Source organism: Cyrtonyx montezumae, unplaced genomic scaffold (assembly GCF_038088225.1).
Source record: "Cyrtonyx montezumae isolate F1298 unplaced genomic scaffold, pur_monq_1.0 scaffold_6, whole genome shotgun sequence".
NCBI lineage: Eukaryota > Metazoa > Chordata > Aves > Galliformes > Odontophoridae > Cyrtonyx > Cyrtonyx montezumae.
The window spans coordinates 13,576,101-13,589,896 of record NW_027072067.1 but is presented as its reverse complement, the minus strand read 5'-3'; the positions used below and the strand labels follow the sequence as shown (position 1 = coordinate 13,589,896).

The 13,796-nt window shown below is 43.0% G+C and overlaps 1 protein-coding gene across 17 annotated transcripts in view; it reads left to right on the top strand.

Annotated features, from left to right (window-relative positions):
• The window catches only part of MAGI1 (membrane associated guanylate kinase, WW and PDZ domain containing 1), a 286,033-nt gene that overhangs the window by 251,153 nt on the left and 21,084 nt on the right, over positions 1-13,796 (top strand). For 9 of the 17 annotated variants that reach the window (XM_065749531.1, XM_065749527.1, XM_065749537.1 and 6 more), the window contains 4 exons: positions 3,876-4,110; positions 9,603-9,680; positions 12,368-12,459; positions 13,181-13,373. In XM_065749531.1, the coding sequence (XP_065605603.1) occupies positions 3,876-4,110; positions 9,603-9,680; positions 12,368-12,459; positions 13,181-13,373 (598 nt within the window). The remainder of the gene's footprint in view (positions 1-3,875; positions 4,111-9,602; positions 9,681-12,367; positions 12,460-13,180; positions 13,374-13,796) is intronic. The other 8 variants (XM_065749538.1, XM_065749536.1, XM_065749535.1 and 5 more) reach the window with 3 other exon arrangements.

The following is a 13,796-nucleotide window of genomic DNA, read 5'->3' as shown; positions in this document are numbered from 1 at the left end:
GCACCGCTGCATCACTATGCTCCTGCATTGCACATTTTTGTTCCCATCCTATCCCATCCAATCCCATCACAGTTCTCCCTGCTGGGATGGGTTTGGCATGAGCTCTCTGTCCTCTGCTCCTCCCGGCTCAGTGCTGAGTCTGCTCTGATTGCCCCCATCCCCTCCCAAAGTCCCGACACACTCCTGACGCACCGCTAGCAGCTGTCTCCTTCTCCACCAAGCACTATTCTTAGCAGCCAGCCCCATTCCTGCATTCCCAGAAGGCTGACATCAGGCTGTTGGGTATGTCCCAGCTTGGAGAAGGTGTCTTTGTTCGTGCAGGAGCTGTAGCAAGGTCTGGGAATAGGTTTCTACCTTGAGCTGAGTTTTCCTGGTCTGTATTTTTTCTCCTGTGCATCTTCCGATGAGATTTGCTGCGTTTCTTAGCTTTTCAGAGGGGTTTTTAATGTTGGTGAAAGAGCCAAATGATTTGTATTCTTTTTAATCTTCAGTGCCAGCTCTTCAGATCTCAAAGTTGCAGCCCAACAAGGGACTGGGCACTTCACGTCCTTCCTCCCACCTATGCTGTGCCCAAGGCTGTATCCGCAGCAGCTCCCTGTGCTGCTGCTTTGTGCTCAGTTTCCCATTGATTCTTCTTTAAATGCAAATAGACAATGTTTTTGTATTGACTGCCTGTGGGTATACTTTTTCAGCGAACAAGTTCTCTTTGTGTAGCAATTTCCCCTGCAATTATCCTGCTATAACATGGATGAAAACAAACTTTTCTGTTCGTTTTTTTTTTGTTGTTGTTGTTGCTTGCATCAAAACGCTCCACCAGGGGGCAAAGATTCTCATTCCCAGCTCTGCTTGCTGTCACCACTTTCCCAGCACCAGCTTTCCCAAACAGCACAAACTCCCCAGCACGATTGTCAGAAGGCAGCATCATTGCAGGAGGAGAAACTGCCACGGGTTTTTTCTTGCTTTTCTTTTGGGTCTAAATAAGCACACTGTCAGCATGGCTGAGTGGTGACCCAAAATGCAATTCCTATGCACAGCCTTTCCCTAAGTTTTTTGGCTGGATGGGCAGTACTTGGAGCACTGCTTGATGTCCTGTTTTTGTCAGGAGAAAGTGTCTCACAGCACACACGTGTATGGTGCTTCCCTCTCCATTGAAAAACCTTTTTTTTCACTACGTGAGCAAACCACAGCAGCTCTTCCCTCTTGCAGTTTTATGCCTGGAACTCAGGTGCCACAACCTGTGGTCAGTTGAGATGCAGGTTCCTCCTCCCAACACATCCCCAGCTGCAGCCACCTCCATATCCTCTATATCTTCCCTATCTTACATTTTGCAGGATCAGCACTACAAACTTTCAGCATAAGCAAAGCGAAGCTGACAGCTTAAATTGCATCTCAGACCCGGGGCTTGCATAGAGCTTGAGGCGCAGCAGCCTTCCATTTTTTCAGTCCTAGCTCTTATAGAAGAGCAAAATGAATGGTTTTTCCAAGCACTTTTATTTCACTGCACAGTCTGCCTAGCTGATTCGAGGTTGTCATTCTCGTCTTCATTTCTAGCCAGTTTTGGTCAAGAAAAGTATTTTAACAGGCTATTTATTGCTATTTAGTCTTATCTATAACTCTAGAGAAGAGCACAGACTCTGCAAAGTCAGGCAGAGATGCTCTTGCTGCCTTGGTCAGTTGAGTGCCCCTTCTCTTGTCTTCTTCAGCTCCCAAACTGAGACATTTCAGCCTTTCTGAAGATACTACTGTTGGGAAAAACAACAGTCTCTCTGAATAAGTTTTCCCGTTCTTGCAAGGTGCTTGTGTGCTTGTAATTGCAACCCTCGTTTAATTAGAGGTGGTTTTGCTTGAAATGTGCTGACACTTCCATGTGCAACCTAAATAGAAAACAGAGTTCATGGATTGTTCAGTATTTAGGCCTTCCATATCATACAGTGAGAGTGCTCTTGCAAGTTCCAACTTTGTTTCACTTCAAATCAGAATGTTTTCAGAGAGTTCTCAAGATGTCCCCAACAACTTAATAAAGCTTCCCATCTTTATCCCCATACTCCAAGTTCTGTAAACCAGCTATTTCCAGTGAGATTGACCTGAAGTTTCAGAGGATGCTTTTAGTTATTTCAGTAGTTTGACCAAACAAAGCAATCCAGATGGCTGGATTGAGAATTGTAATGTGGATTGGTTGGTTTTGTTTGTTTTGGGGGTTTTTTTGTGTGTTACTTTTTTTTTTTTTTAATTACAAAGGAGTGACTATAGCATTTAAAGATTGAAGGACTGCATGTGAATTAGCTTCTTTTACCACTTAAAAAGCTAAAAATGTTTGAAATTTTTTCAGATATTTGTATTTGAAAGTCTGTGGATGAGTAATCACAGCAGGCATGCTTTGTTCAAAATTACTTTAAAGGACAAAGGCATTTTCACATTCTAGTCAATCAAGATAACATTTAAAAAAGTGCTAGTGGTGGAACAGCAATGTGAATGTGAGGCTGCAATGTCAAAACCATTTGGACTGCTGGAGCTTTTTTTTCTTCCTTTTTTTGTCTCAATGTAAGCCCAAAAATATGTGCAATTTGAAAACCAGAAAAGATTATTGTTAAGGTTCAGAAAAGGGCACGCTGGTACAGTGACTTTCTTCTCTGTCATCAGTTTGTGTGGAGCAATTGGCCACCTGAGGTTTTATATTGGGAGTGAAGGAGTGGGTCCCCACACCCGTGTGCACTCAGCCCCCCATACTGCCCTGCTCTGCTCCCTGTCCCAACTGGGCTTGCTATGGTAGTGTCTCTCAAAGCTGAGATTCCTGTTGCAGTGTTTTCAGTCAGTGGGAGGTTTTATTTTTTTTGATAGACCACTTTTGACCTGGGAATCGTGGGTGTTGTAAGAACAACGCACTGGTTCCCTGTGCAGGAGCAGGTGGGAGGTGGGATGCAGCCTTTGAGCCAAGGTCATCTCCATTGAAAAGCCTTTGGGGAGCTCTTCATGAGGGAGAACTTTGCTGCATATTGAGTAGTACAGATCATAGAATTGTTAAAGTTGGAAAGGACCACTAAAGTCACCTAGTCCAACCACCAGCCCATCACCACCGTGCCCGCTGAACTGTATGTCTCTCTCCACAATGCAAATGTGATCTGTGCCTCATTTGGGCACACTGCTGCAAACTGAAGAATTATGTACCCTGCTTAGCTAAATACTGAGCAGACAGAGCTCTTGAGATACTGCTTTTCAATGAGCTTTGAATTAGGAGCACATATTTACTCCTCTCCTAACATGCTTAATTGGTTTAAAGAAATAAAAAAACAAAAAATGTCTAATTTTCATGTTTGTGAAGGCCTGCTGTAATCGTCTGGATGCTCTGGGAAGCAGGGACACGAAATTGGCACTCAGTTGTTAACCCACTTGTGATGTGGGGGCTGCAAGGGAAAAGTGTTGTTCACAGTAAGGACTGTGCCTGGCTCTGTTGCAGAGAGGTGCTCAAGTTCTCACAGTGAAATTTGGTCATATTTCTGTTGGCTCGAGTCAGACTTGAATGCAATCTGAGTAGAAGGAAGTTGAGTTTTTCTGACTCAGGAAGGCAAAAGGATGCTGAAACTTGCAGCCTAGAATGAGATTGAGATTTGTTTCACGTGCAAGATGGAGAACTGCATTTTTTTATGATAAATGACTTTGTTTTGCATATCTCTTTCTGTCAGTCTATCAAAACGTGTCATCAGGGAATTTAATCGTGCCCAGCACTAACCGGTGGCAGCAAAACTGTGATTTATATATTTACTTAACATGCACGCAGAAAGCCTGATCAAAGCAGGGAGAAAAATTGATGGAAAACACCCACTCAAAGACCAATAACCGTCTGTTCTCTCTCTCTCCACTCACTTTCTTCCTTACAGCAACCACTTGAAAGGAAAGACAGCCAAAACAGTTCTCAGCACAGCGTCTCCAGCCACCGCAGCGGGCACACCGCGTCCCCCGCTCACAGCGCGCAGGTGCTGCCGGAGTACCCCGCTGCCGAGCCGCCGGCTGCCGACCAACCCGACGCTTCTTCTGGGCAGAAAAAGCCAGATCCGTTCAAAATCTGGGCCCAGTCCAGGAGCATGTATGAAAGCCGACGTGAGTATGAAACAGGTGTGGTTGCTAAGGCTACGGCTCCGGCAGCTGCGCTCTCTCTGTTTTCTTTGCGAAGAACTGCGTCTTTTAGATCTGTATTGCAAATAGAAGGGCTTCAGGTTGTTAATCTATCCGCCAGCAATGCTGGCATTTTCCTTTCTGGTGAGGAATAACTTAGATCATCTCCAGAAAGGGGTGCTTAGACCAAAGCTTAATACCAGGAATCTCATTAAAATGAAGGACTGCTCTTTTCCCCCCCTCCCTCCCCCTTTTATTTATTTATTTTGCTTTTAAATCAAACTGAAGGAAAATTTCAGACATTATGATCTACATCCTAAATTCTTTTTTGAGGTTAAGACGCGTTGTCTGATACGCACAGGAATTTCAGTAAGGAAGTGCTGTGTTTGCTGAAATTCATATCAGATGCTTTCCAGCCTCAGTCTAGGGAGGAGAAAATCCAGCTAAGCCATTTTACTTGGACCAAAGGAGACCCTGTTAACAATACAGATATCAAATGCATATTGTAAATGGCTTTTATGGCAATTAATAATCTGCATACTTGGCTAATAGTTCAGAAGGACTTCGACTTTGCTCCAAGGCTATAAATATGGTTTCAATCAGTTTCTTCTCTGCAAACAAAATAAGCATTCTGGCTTTGCTTTAATTGCTCTGTTGAAGATGATCAAATCTGCAACAACTTCTTAAAGAAAGAGTTAAAGAGTTTTAGGTTCATTTCCAAGGACAGTTGTTTCTGTAGTTACTGTAAAGGGAGATTCAAAGTCTTGGTACTGTAAGAGTTTGCTTTCATTCCGCTAACAGGAAATTGGTAGAAATGATCTGAAATGAACACTACCCCAGAATGAAAAATGATAGGACTGTTTTTTTCTGACCAAATGAATCACTTCTAGATCTTCTGTCCTGGAAAAATTAAACGATGAGTCACAGTTTCTTGGCTAAAGATGCATGTCTTCAGAATGAATATCTCAGCCATGCAGTTTGTAGGTGTCTTTGCCTCTTCGCTTTGCTTTCTTTCCCTCTCCAGGGGTTAGGTGTGCTCCTGACTACGAAAGCTTTTGAGCTGGTTGTGCAGGTTGGTCTACAGACAAGTGCTGGGACTGAACTCACATGCGTGTCTCATTGAAATGGAGAAATGGGCAGAAAGAAGAGGGATAGGGGTTTCAGCCCCACAGAGCTGTGGGCAGAGACCCTTCTAGCCTTGCCTGGCTGGCCAGGGCTATCTCATGGCACCAGCATCACCCTTGCTCAGCTCGCATTCCCATAGGCACTGTGCAGGCATTGCCTCTGAACCCCTGCAGCTACTTTCCTAATTTCTAATTAACAGTTTAACTCATACTAATTAGTCATTAGTATCAGCTTAGCAGCATTAACTCCTGCCTGTCTTTCTCGATAAAATCCTGAGGCTGAAGCAGAGAAATCCTAAAAGGCACATTCAGGCTGTCACCTTCAGTGTCCTCCTCCAACACCACATGCTGAATCTCTTTTTCTAAGTGGCTGCAGATATCTCGTAGAGGTTTTGTCCTTATTTGTGAGCAGAGCCCTTCCAGAGTCTGTTCCTCATCTCTTGACTTGCTGTTTTTTCACACTGCTCTCTCCCCTTGCCACAGTCCCTTCTGCTCCAGCCTTTTGCTGTGCTGGATCTACTCTGCCCCGCAGCTTCCCTCCTGCATCTTTCCATGGCCAGTGTCTCCATGTAGTGAGGTCAGTCCTCTTCTTTTGCTTCAGTCCATGTCTCCTGCCTCTCTACCAAATGAGACCCAGCTGTGTGGACATCAGTGCTTTTCTACCAACGTTTTGTCCTGTTGCTGTCTTCTTACCAGGAAGGCGTTTTCAGAGATTTATTGATTTCATACATTGTTTTTTTTGTTTTTTTTTTTTTGTTTTTGGGGTTTTTTTTTTTGAGAATGTCAAAAGTGTAATGATGTCATATTAGAAGTATCCAAGAGCTTATGAGTTTCAGCCTCTAAGCTGAAGTGAAACCTGTTCCCTGCTTTTACCTATGCTTTTACCTTGCGTTGATGCTTACTGCACCCAATGGAAGGTAAAGGAAACCAGGAAGGCCTGTGTGAACAAGTCTGATAGACACACTGTATTTCTTCTTGTAGTCTGATCCCAAAGTGTTACTGGTGGTTTCATTTGTAGATCAGGGTCAGCTCTTTCTCCTGCCCCTAGCAAGCCTTTAGCTTTCATCTCACTCCTCAGTCTCATGAATGGTCTGAGATCCTCGGCCCGAGGAGCTTGAGGTGAGCCACCATGTTTCCTTCCCTGCACCGGATCTGCTTGAAAAGTGGACAAATACTGGCTGCTCTGCAAAGAAAGTAAATTAGCCAATGGAGACTCGCTTCCCAGCGACTGTTCATAGGGACCATCAGCCGTGGGATGGGAAAAACCATTCCCTGGGCCTCCAACTTCAGTCACCTCCACCTGTGTGGTTCTTTGTGTTTTCACCCAGTTGCAGTTCAGTTCAAACCCAGTTCTTCCTTTTACTTCTTGTGGGGCAGTCATAGTTCCTCTTTGCTTGAGGACTCATTCCTGTTGGCTTTGTGGCTGGGGTTAGCATCTCTTCTCCCTTAACATCTGTTGCTTTGGGTGCTAGGTGTGATGAAGACATGAGCAACACTAAATGAGCATCTGTTGCATAGCAGGGGGGTGCCGCCCTTGTGCCAGTGCTGAGATTGGCTGATACATCCTTTATTTGGGGCTTTGGGTGAGTCCAGGGGGCCTCAGGTTGGCTCTCCTTGCTGACCAGTGTAGGGCTTGCTGCCTGTTGATTCATTATTTTACATTTTCTATAAGATTGAAAGGAATCATAAAATGGTCTTTCAAGAGGCAGTGTTTTGAATCCCCAACAAGTGTACTGAGAAACAGAAACAGTCCTGTGTTGAAATACATGGTGAAGTTAAACAAATGAGAATTTCAGGGCATTAGATCATCATCAGTGTTTTATTTAGTCCCATTTGTACATATTGAACATAGTGAACATAGTGCAGTTTTTCAAATGCAGTTGACATAAAAAGATGAATCGATTAACCACAGATCAGCCAGAATTTTTTTTTTCCATCTAAAAATAATAATATAAAGAGGCCTAATTCAGGATGTGAATTTATTGTCTCCAGGATGTTTCTAAAAAGAACTGAATCTCTTATGACCAACTGCTGCCTTTTTGACTGGGTGTGCATCCCACTGTTAATAATGTTAATGGTGTGGATGTGGGAAGCACACAGGCACCCATTTAATTTTTCAGGATTGGTGAAGTGCATTCTTCATTTCCTTGACTGTTTCTTGGATCGTTGTTTGATAGAAGTGGACTGTATTTGACTTATCTGGCTTGTCTCACTGAAGCTGTTGGTAGATGAGAATTTGGTTCAGAAGTGCTGAATAACCCATAATTTTGTAAAATCATCTATGTTTCAATTTTTCCGATGCATTTCAATATCAGGAAGCATTCTGATTCTGTGGAGGAGAGCTACAGACATGCCTAGGGGAAGAAAAAAAGTACAAAGGAAGAAGAAAAACAGAAAAATTAAGCTAGAATTAATAATGTGAAGCTAAGTGATGGCTCCATAGCTGTGTCTGGGCTCTGTCTGAACGGCAGCAAAATTGAACTGCAACCTTAAGGTCCTTCACATGCTGCTCTCCTAAGTGGGGGGATCAGCCCTCCAGAGTGCTCAGGGCTCAGGCTGCTGTCCAACAAAGCTTAATTTTAACTGTAAATCGAAAGAGACTTGAATGCTTTAAGGCTAAGACTGAGCTCAAATGCTCTGCTGCAGTGTGGCGCTGAGTTGCAATGCTTGCTGGATTAAGGCTTTCAAGAATAGCCAGCTTTGTGGTGAGTGAATCTGAAAACAGATCTTTTGGTGGTGGGAGCAAGTGCACTCTTTTCTGGTGCTAAGCTTCAGCTGCCTGAGCTCCTCTTGATGGGTAACTCGCTGCTGCCCATGGGAGCTGTGCACAAGAATCAGAGAGAAGGATGAGCCCTTAAGGCTCAAAACGTGGAGCAGTTCCAAGACCCAGGGATGATATGCATGAGGAGCACTCAGTGAGACAAACAGTAATTGAATAGTTTACAAGAGAGCTACAATTCTCAAATCTTGTACTGTTTTATTGAAAATATATTTTTATTATATGCTTTTTATTTTTCAACGTATTATTAAACTTCCTCAAAGATTAACACAATCTGTTGTCAAATTTTTCTCATGTGGCCTGATTGCTTTGAAAAATACCATATCCTACATATGGCCATCTGTCAAAACAGCAGTGACAAAATGAATTAATCTGAATTGCAGATGTGTTAATGAATCCCTTTGAAGGGCTTAAGCATTTAATTAAAAGCAAAGCAGAACACTATGGATAATTGTTAAAGCTTTGAAAATATTCTAATTTATCTTTAATATTAGAATTTTATTTTCGGGCACGTGATTTATTTGGTAGGATTTTCTCTCCTCAGATCTAATTAAAAAAATACAAACAAGGCATGACCCCAGTGTGTAGCACTCACTCACTAGCAATTACATAGAATTAAAAATATTTACACAATGGTACCAAACATTTCTAACTTAAACATAGAGAAGAGAAATGCTCGCAGGAAATTGCAGCCACCTTCTGGTCAGACTGACTTAAAAGCAATAGTGAAGGGCCCTTGCTCCTTCAATTGAATGAATGGGAGACAACACTTAGAGCCATGCACTTGAGCACAGAGGTGTGGAGGATGTCTGGTTAGGAGGGGCCTTATTTTTCATGCAGGAGTGTACTTAGAAAGTGGAGCTTTCCTGCGAATGAGTTATCTCATGGGATTTATAACAAAATCACAGGTATTTTCAGCACTGAAACTCTTCAGTAGCTCCAGTGAGACTATCCATTTATGATTTCAAGTGTGTCCTTATATACTTTACTGAATCTGGGCCTTAAAGCTCTTGCATGCTGCCAAGATGTGAATCACTGGAAGTGTTGCTGCCTCAAATGAGCTAGTGACTAAAGCAAGCTCATACTGATATTTCTGAATCCATCCTTCCTTGTAGCTGATATCAAACAGAATGTTTTTATATGTAACATGATAGCTTCTAAACTTTATATAGGAGAAGTTTAATTAAAGTCAACACTAATTAATCTCTGGTTTTATTGTTCACCACCACACATTTAGAATTTCCTTTAACATTAGGGAAAGAGATTTCCACTTGGAAAGCTTGCTTTGTCGTGGTGTTGATTTTTGTTTGGTAGAAAAGTATTTTTAAGGACAAAAGAATGAGTCTCAAATATGCCTGCATGCATATGCATAAATGTATAAATTCCTCTGTGTGTGTATAATGTATCCACATGTACACAGACATGTGCAAGTCAATGTAAAGGTTGGTATGTAATTATCCATAGAGCTATAACAGTAGCAATTATGAGCATGCAAGCCTAACATGATCCATATAGTCAAAATTAATTAAATGAACTAACAAGAAAGCAGATACATGACGCTTTGCAAAACTGTAAAATTAATATTACAGCTATGTCACCTTCGCCTGCAACTGGACTGAGCAAGGGTGAGAGAGAGAGAGAAATCAATTCCACGAGTTTTGGAGAATGTAAGACTGTGCCGGGAATGTATCTGTGTCCCGTGGTGTTTTGTTGTGATGTCACTGCTGCTCTGTGGTGGGGGCTCTTCATCACCAGGGCAGTGTGGAAGGTTGGCCATAGAGGTGCAAGGCACTTGCTTGGCTGCATATTGGCTGGTGGTGGTGGGCACGTCACCTTCCTAATTCCATCATGAACCTGCCCTCAGGGCTGCAGCACTCACATCTTCCATCCCTTCTTCTGGCCCTAACACAACACTTCTTACCACATTTGCAAGGCTCTCCAAGCACTCTGGTTTAGGTCAGGATGAGCAGATGGGCAGGTTTTACCCCTTTGGGCTGTGTACATGAATTTATCTTGTCAAAGTGCAGCGTTGTTACAAACTACTCCTGGAGACCTCTTTTTCATTCATTTTAAGCCTAAAAGTTAATCACCACCATGAAATTTTCCCTTTAAGTAAGGAAGGCGAGGCACTGGCAGAGGTTGCCCAGAAAGCTGGTGGATGCCCCATCCTTTGAGACACCCAAGATCAGGATGGATGGGCTCTGAGCACCTGATGGAATTGTAGGCGTCTCTGTGCATTGCAGAAGAGTTGGACCCAGTGGTCCTTAGTGGTCCCTTTCAATCAAAATGACTTTATGATTCTGTGATGAATTGCTGCTGAATACTGGAGAAGCTGATGTGATTCTCCAGCATGGCCCCGCTCAGCCGTGTGGCAGCACGGAGGTGGATGAGGTTTTCACAGTGCAGAGCTGGAGCAAAAAGTGGTAAAAAGAGTTCTGTTGGGTTCGTACTCACGCTGTGTGTTGTCTGCGTGTTTGCTGTATCTGTGTTTCACCTTCCTGTGATCCTTCCAGCAGCCTGTGAATGAACTTGCTGCTTTGGGTGTAGATGTGTGTTTTGTTGGCCCCGCTGCCGCACCGTGGCGTGCCACTGTTCCCCACAGCCACTAATTGGCTCATGGTGCCAAACTGGGAGCATATGGCACCATTCAGCAGGGCTGGAGACATGACAAATGGGAGGGTACTGAGAGAGGCCGAGAAAACAGGCCCACACTGCAGCTCCCTGCAGAAGCCATTTTGCCTCTGACAGATCCAACCTGCAGTATTAATTGGTTGGGGCCAGCCTTTGCCAAAAAAAAGCCTGCAGAGTGCTGGAGAGGTACTTCCCAGCGTGTCTGCTCTTCATGCTCCCACTCACTGAAGGCAGTGACAAACAGCAATTAATTCATTGTCTGGGTTCTGTGATTGGGCTGTCCTGGCAATGGCAAGCTGCCTTCAGCCACACTGATGGACAGCAAAGGCTTCCAGCGTGCTCCTCACCTGGTTATTCTGTAGGTATAGCTGGGCAGAAATTAGCCTCTGGTTCAGCAAGGTTATGTGCAGAGGCCTGAAGCTTCTTGGTTTACAGCAGCAAATGCTTAAAATGTGAAAGCATTTTTTGCAATGCCAGTGGCTGTGAACCAGTTTGAATGAAAATGTCAAACCAGACACGTGCCTGAGCACTCACCTGTTCTTGCAGTTTGCAGTATTTCCAGAAGTTCCTATTTTTTAAACCCACTGATGAATCATTGAAGAGAGAGCATCAGAACCAACCAAAAGCCTTAACACTGAGAAGCACCAAAAGACCAAGCCAACAGACAATAGTGATGTCTGCTCATATATGCAGATAGATACAGAAGTCTAGATAGTGTTTTCTTGAATGTGTCACATCCACTGAGTTGCACTTTCTGAAGTTGTGTTCCTGGCTGATACACTTTGGTTTCTTTACTAAAGATATAGGCAGCTGACTTGTAAAGGAATTGCTTTTCTGATCATTAACTATAAATTTTGGGAGTGGATCGTTACAAAATTAGTCAACGTTATAGATACCTACTGATAAATATTAAATGAACCTGAAGTTGTCTTCTGATATGATTTAATGTTAGCAATTAATTTTGCATTTAAAAAAAAAAGGATGAAAGCAGCCATGAATAAGTTAATATAAAACATTTCTGTTCAACTGCACTTCAAGGTTAGTGCTTCGCTGTATGTAATATTCATTGTAAAAACCTTGCTGGTGTTCCATACTAATGAGTAGGTAAGGCTGATCTTTTTTCATGTTTCCAGCTGGTTTTGTCTCTGCAGTGGTTTTATAAAACCCATACATGAGCAAGTGGAAGTCTGGAGAGCTGCACTGTTATCAGACGAACCCTTCTGGTTTACACCAGTCGGGGATCTGTCCCATCATTATTTAAAGCAGTGTAAGCAGACAGATAGCAAACTATGCTCGTGAAAGTTAATTAAACAGTAGAAGTCATAACAAGTGGCTCTTTTGTCTCCAGTGAAAGAGGAGGGTGCTGTATTGTTTCTGTCAGAGTGATTCTGTGTTGTACACACACATGTATTGATGGTTTGGAAGAGGCTCTCACACTGGGTAATAGTGCTAATAACGGTGGAAGGAAAAAGTACGGTGATAAAATCACAATTAGACAACTAGAAAGCAGAAACCATGGGACAATTTTTCATAGCGATTTAATAATCCATTACTATACTACTTAAACCTATAAATGTTCTTAATTATGTCTAAAAGTTAAAGAACACCTCATTTAATGATTAAAATTGTGCAACGGATCCTTCTGCACATATATCAGAGTAGTCCTGATGTGGGTATATAGTTCTGATTAAAACTAATAGCTTTCTTTCTTTCTTTCCTTCAGTTCCAGATTACCAAGAGCAGGATATCTTTCTATGGAGAAAGGAAACCGGTTTTGGATTTAGGATTCTGGGTGGAAATGAGCCTGGAGAACCTGTGAGTACATCTCTGAGTGGGCTTGTTTTAACTCCCCATGTCTTCCAGAAGCACAGCAATAGCGCGTACAAATGTACAGAGCTGCATTGTGGCATCCTTGTTAAAATAAGCTATGATTACTAAATCTCACAACTCCTCCCCACTGTCCTCCCACAAAAAACAAATCCCAATCTTCATACCTGAAATGAGTTTGACTTGCTTTGCTATTCCTATTTTTTTTTTTTAGTAGACCAGTATCTCTGAAATGGATTGGACATTGAGGAAAAGATGTCATGGGCAGGTTTACAAGTAGGTTTCATTAATCCCTCTCATACCAGAGCAACTCAAAGCAAAACTGGTGGACAGTCCAGTGGTACTGAACTTGTAAAACCCTGGAGACACCTGGAAGGATAACTCAATCTCAGCTCCCTGGCAGGAATATCAGTGCTTTTAACCTCTGGTCACTGTCTGGTTGAACACATTTCCCAAGGCTGTCTGTCAGTAGAGTGGCTGGACTGCCTCAAGCAAAGAGATGTCAGCATCCTGATTACAGTTTTCACGGTGTGCCCACATGAGCATAGGGCTGTTTTCCACAGGAACAACTCTCCTGACCAATTGTCAACAATTTCTGGTCCCCACTAAATTGATATACCTCTTGCTTCCAGCTGGTTACTGAGCGTTTATGGTTCTCATTTAACATTCTTCTTTTCTTTCCTTCTTCCTGTTTGTGCCAACTTGTCAGATTTACATCGGTCACATTGTACCGCTGGGTGCTGCTGATGCCGACGGCCGCCTGAGGTCGGGCGATGAGCTGATCTGCGTGGATGGGACACCCGTGGTTGGGAAATCACACCAGCTTGTTGTCCAGCTTATGCAACAGGCGGCCAAGCAAGGTCACGTCAATCTGACCGTCAGGCGCAAAGTAGTTTACACAGGTAGGCTGCGGTGCCCATCAGTGGGATGGATTTTCTAGCCACACTCCATTGGTTCAGCACAGGTTTTTAGGAGCAAAAGCTCTTCCTTGTAATGCTGGGAGAGCTCAGGGAATGTGGTGTTACTCTTGTGACTGGTTTTAGCCTTTTGTCTTTTTTGCTCTTTATCAAATAGGCATCACGTATTTTGTTCGTAGTCGTGACTGTCTCCGTTTCACTTTTGTTTTGTAGTCTTTGTGTTCAGTCTCAACAGACCCTTTATGTTATATACATTATAAACATGGTCTTCAAATTCAGGCATCTGCAGAAAAATAGGCAATGATGTACTTCAGGCTTAAAGGGTATCAGTACAGCAGAAAATGAGACCCACAGTGGAGGCCAAGAGTGGAACAGTACTTCTAAAACATGTCTTTATTCATATCCAAG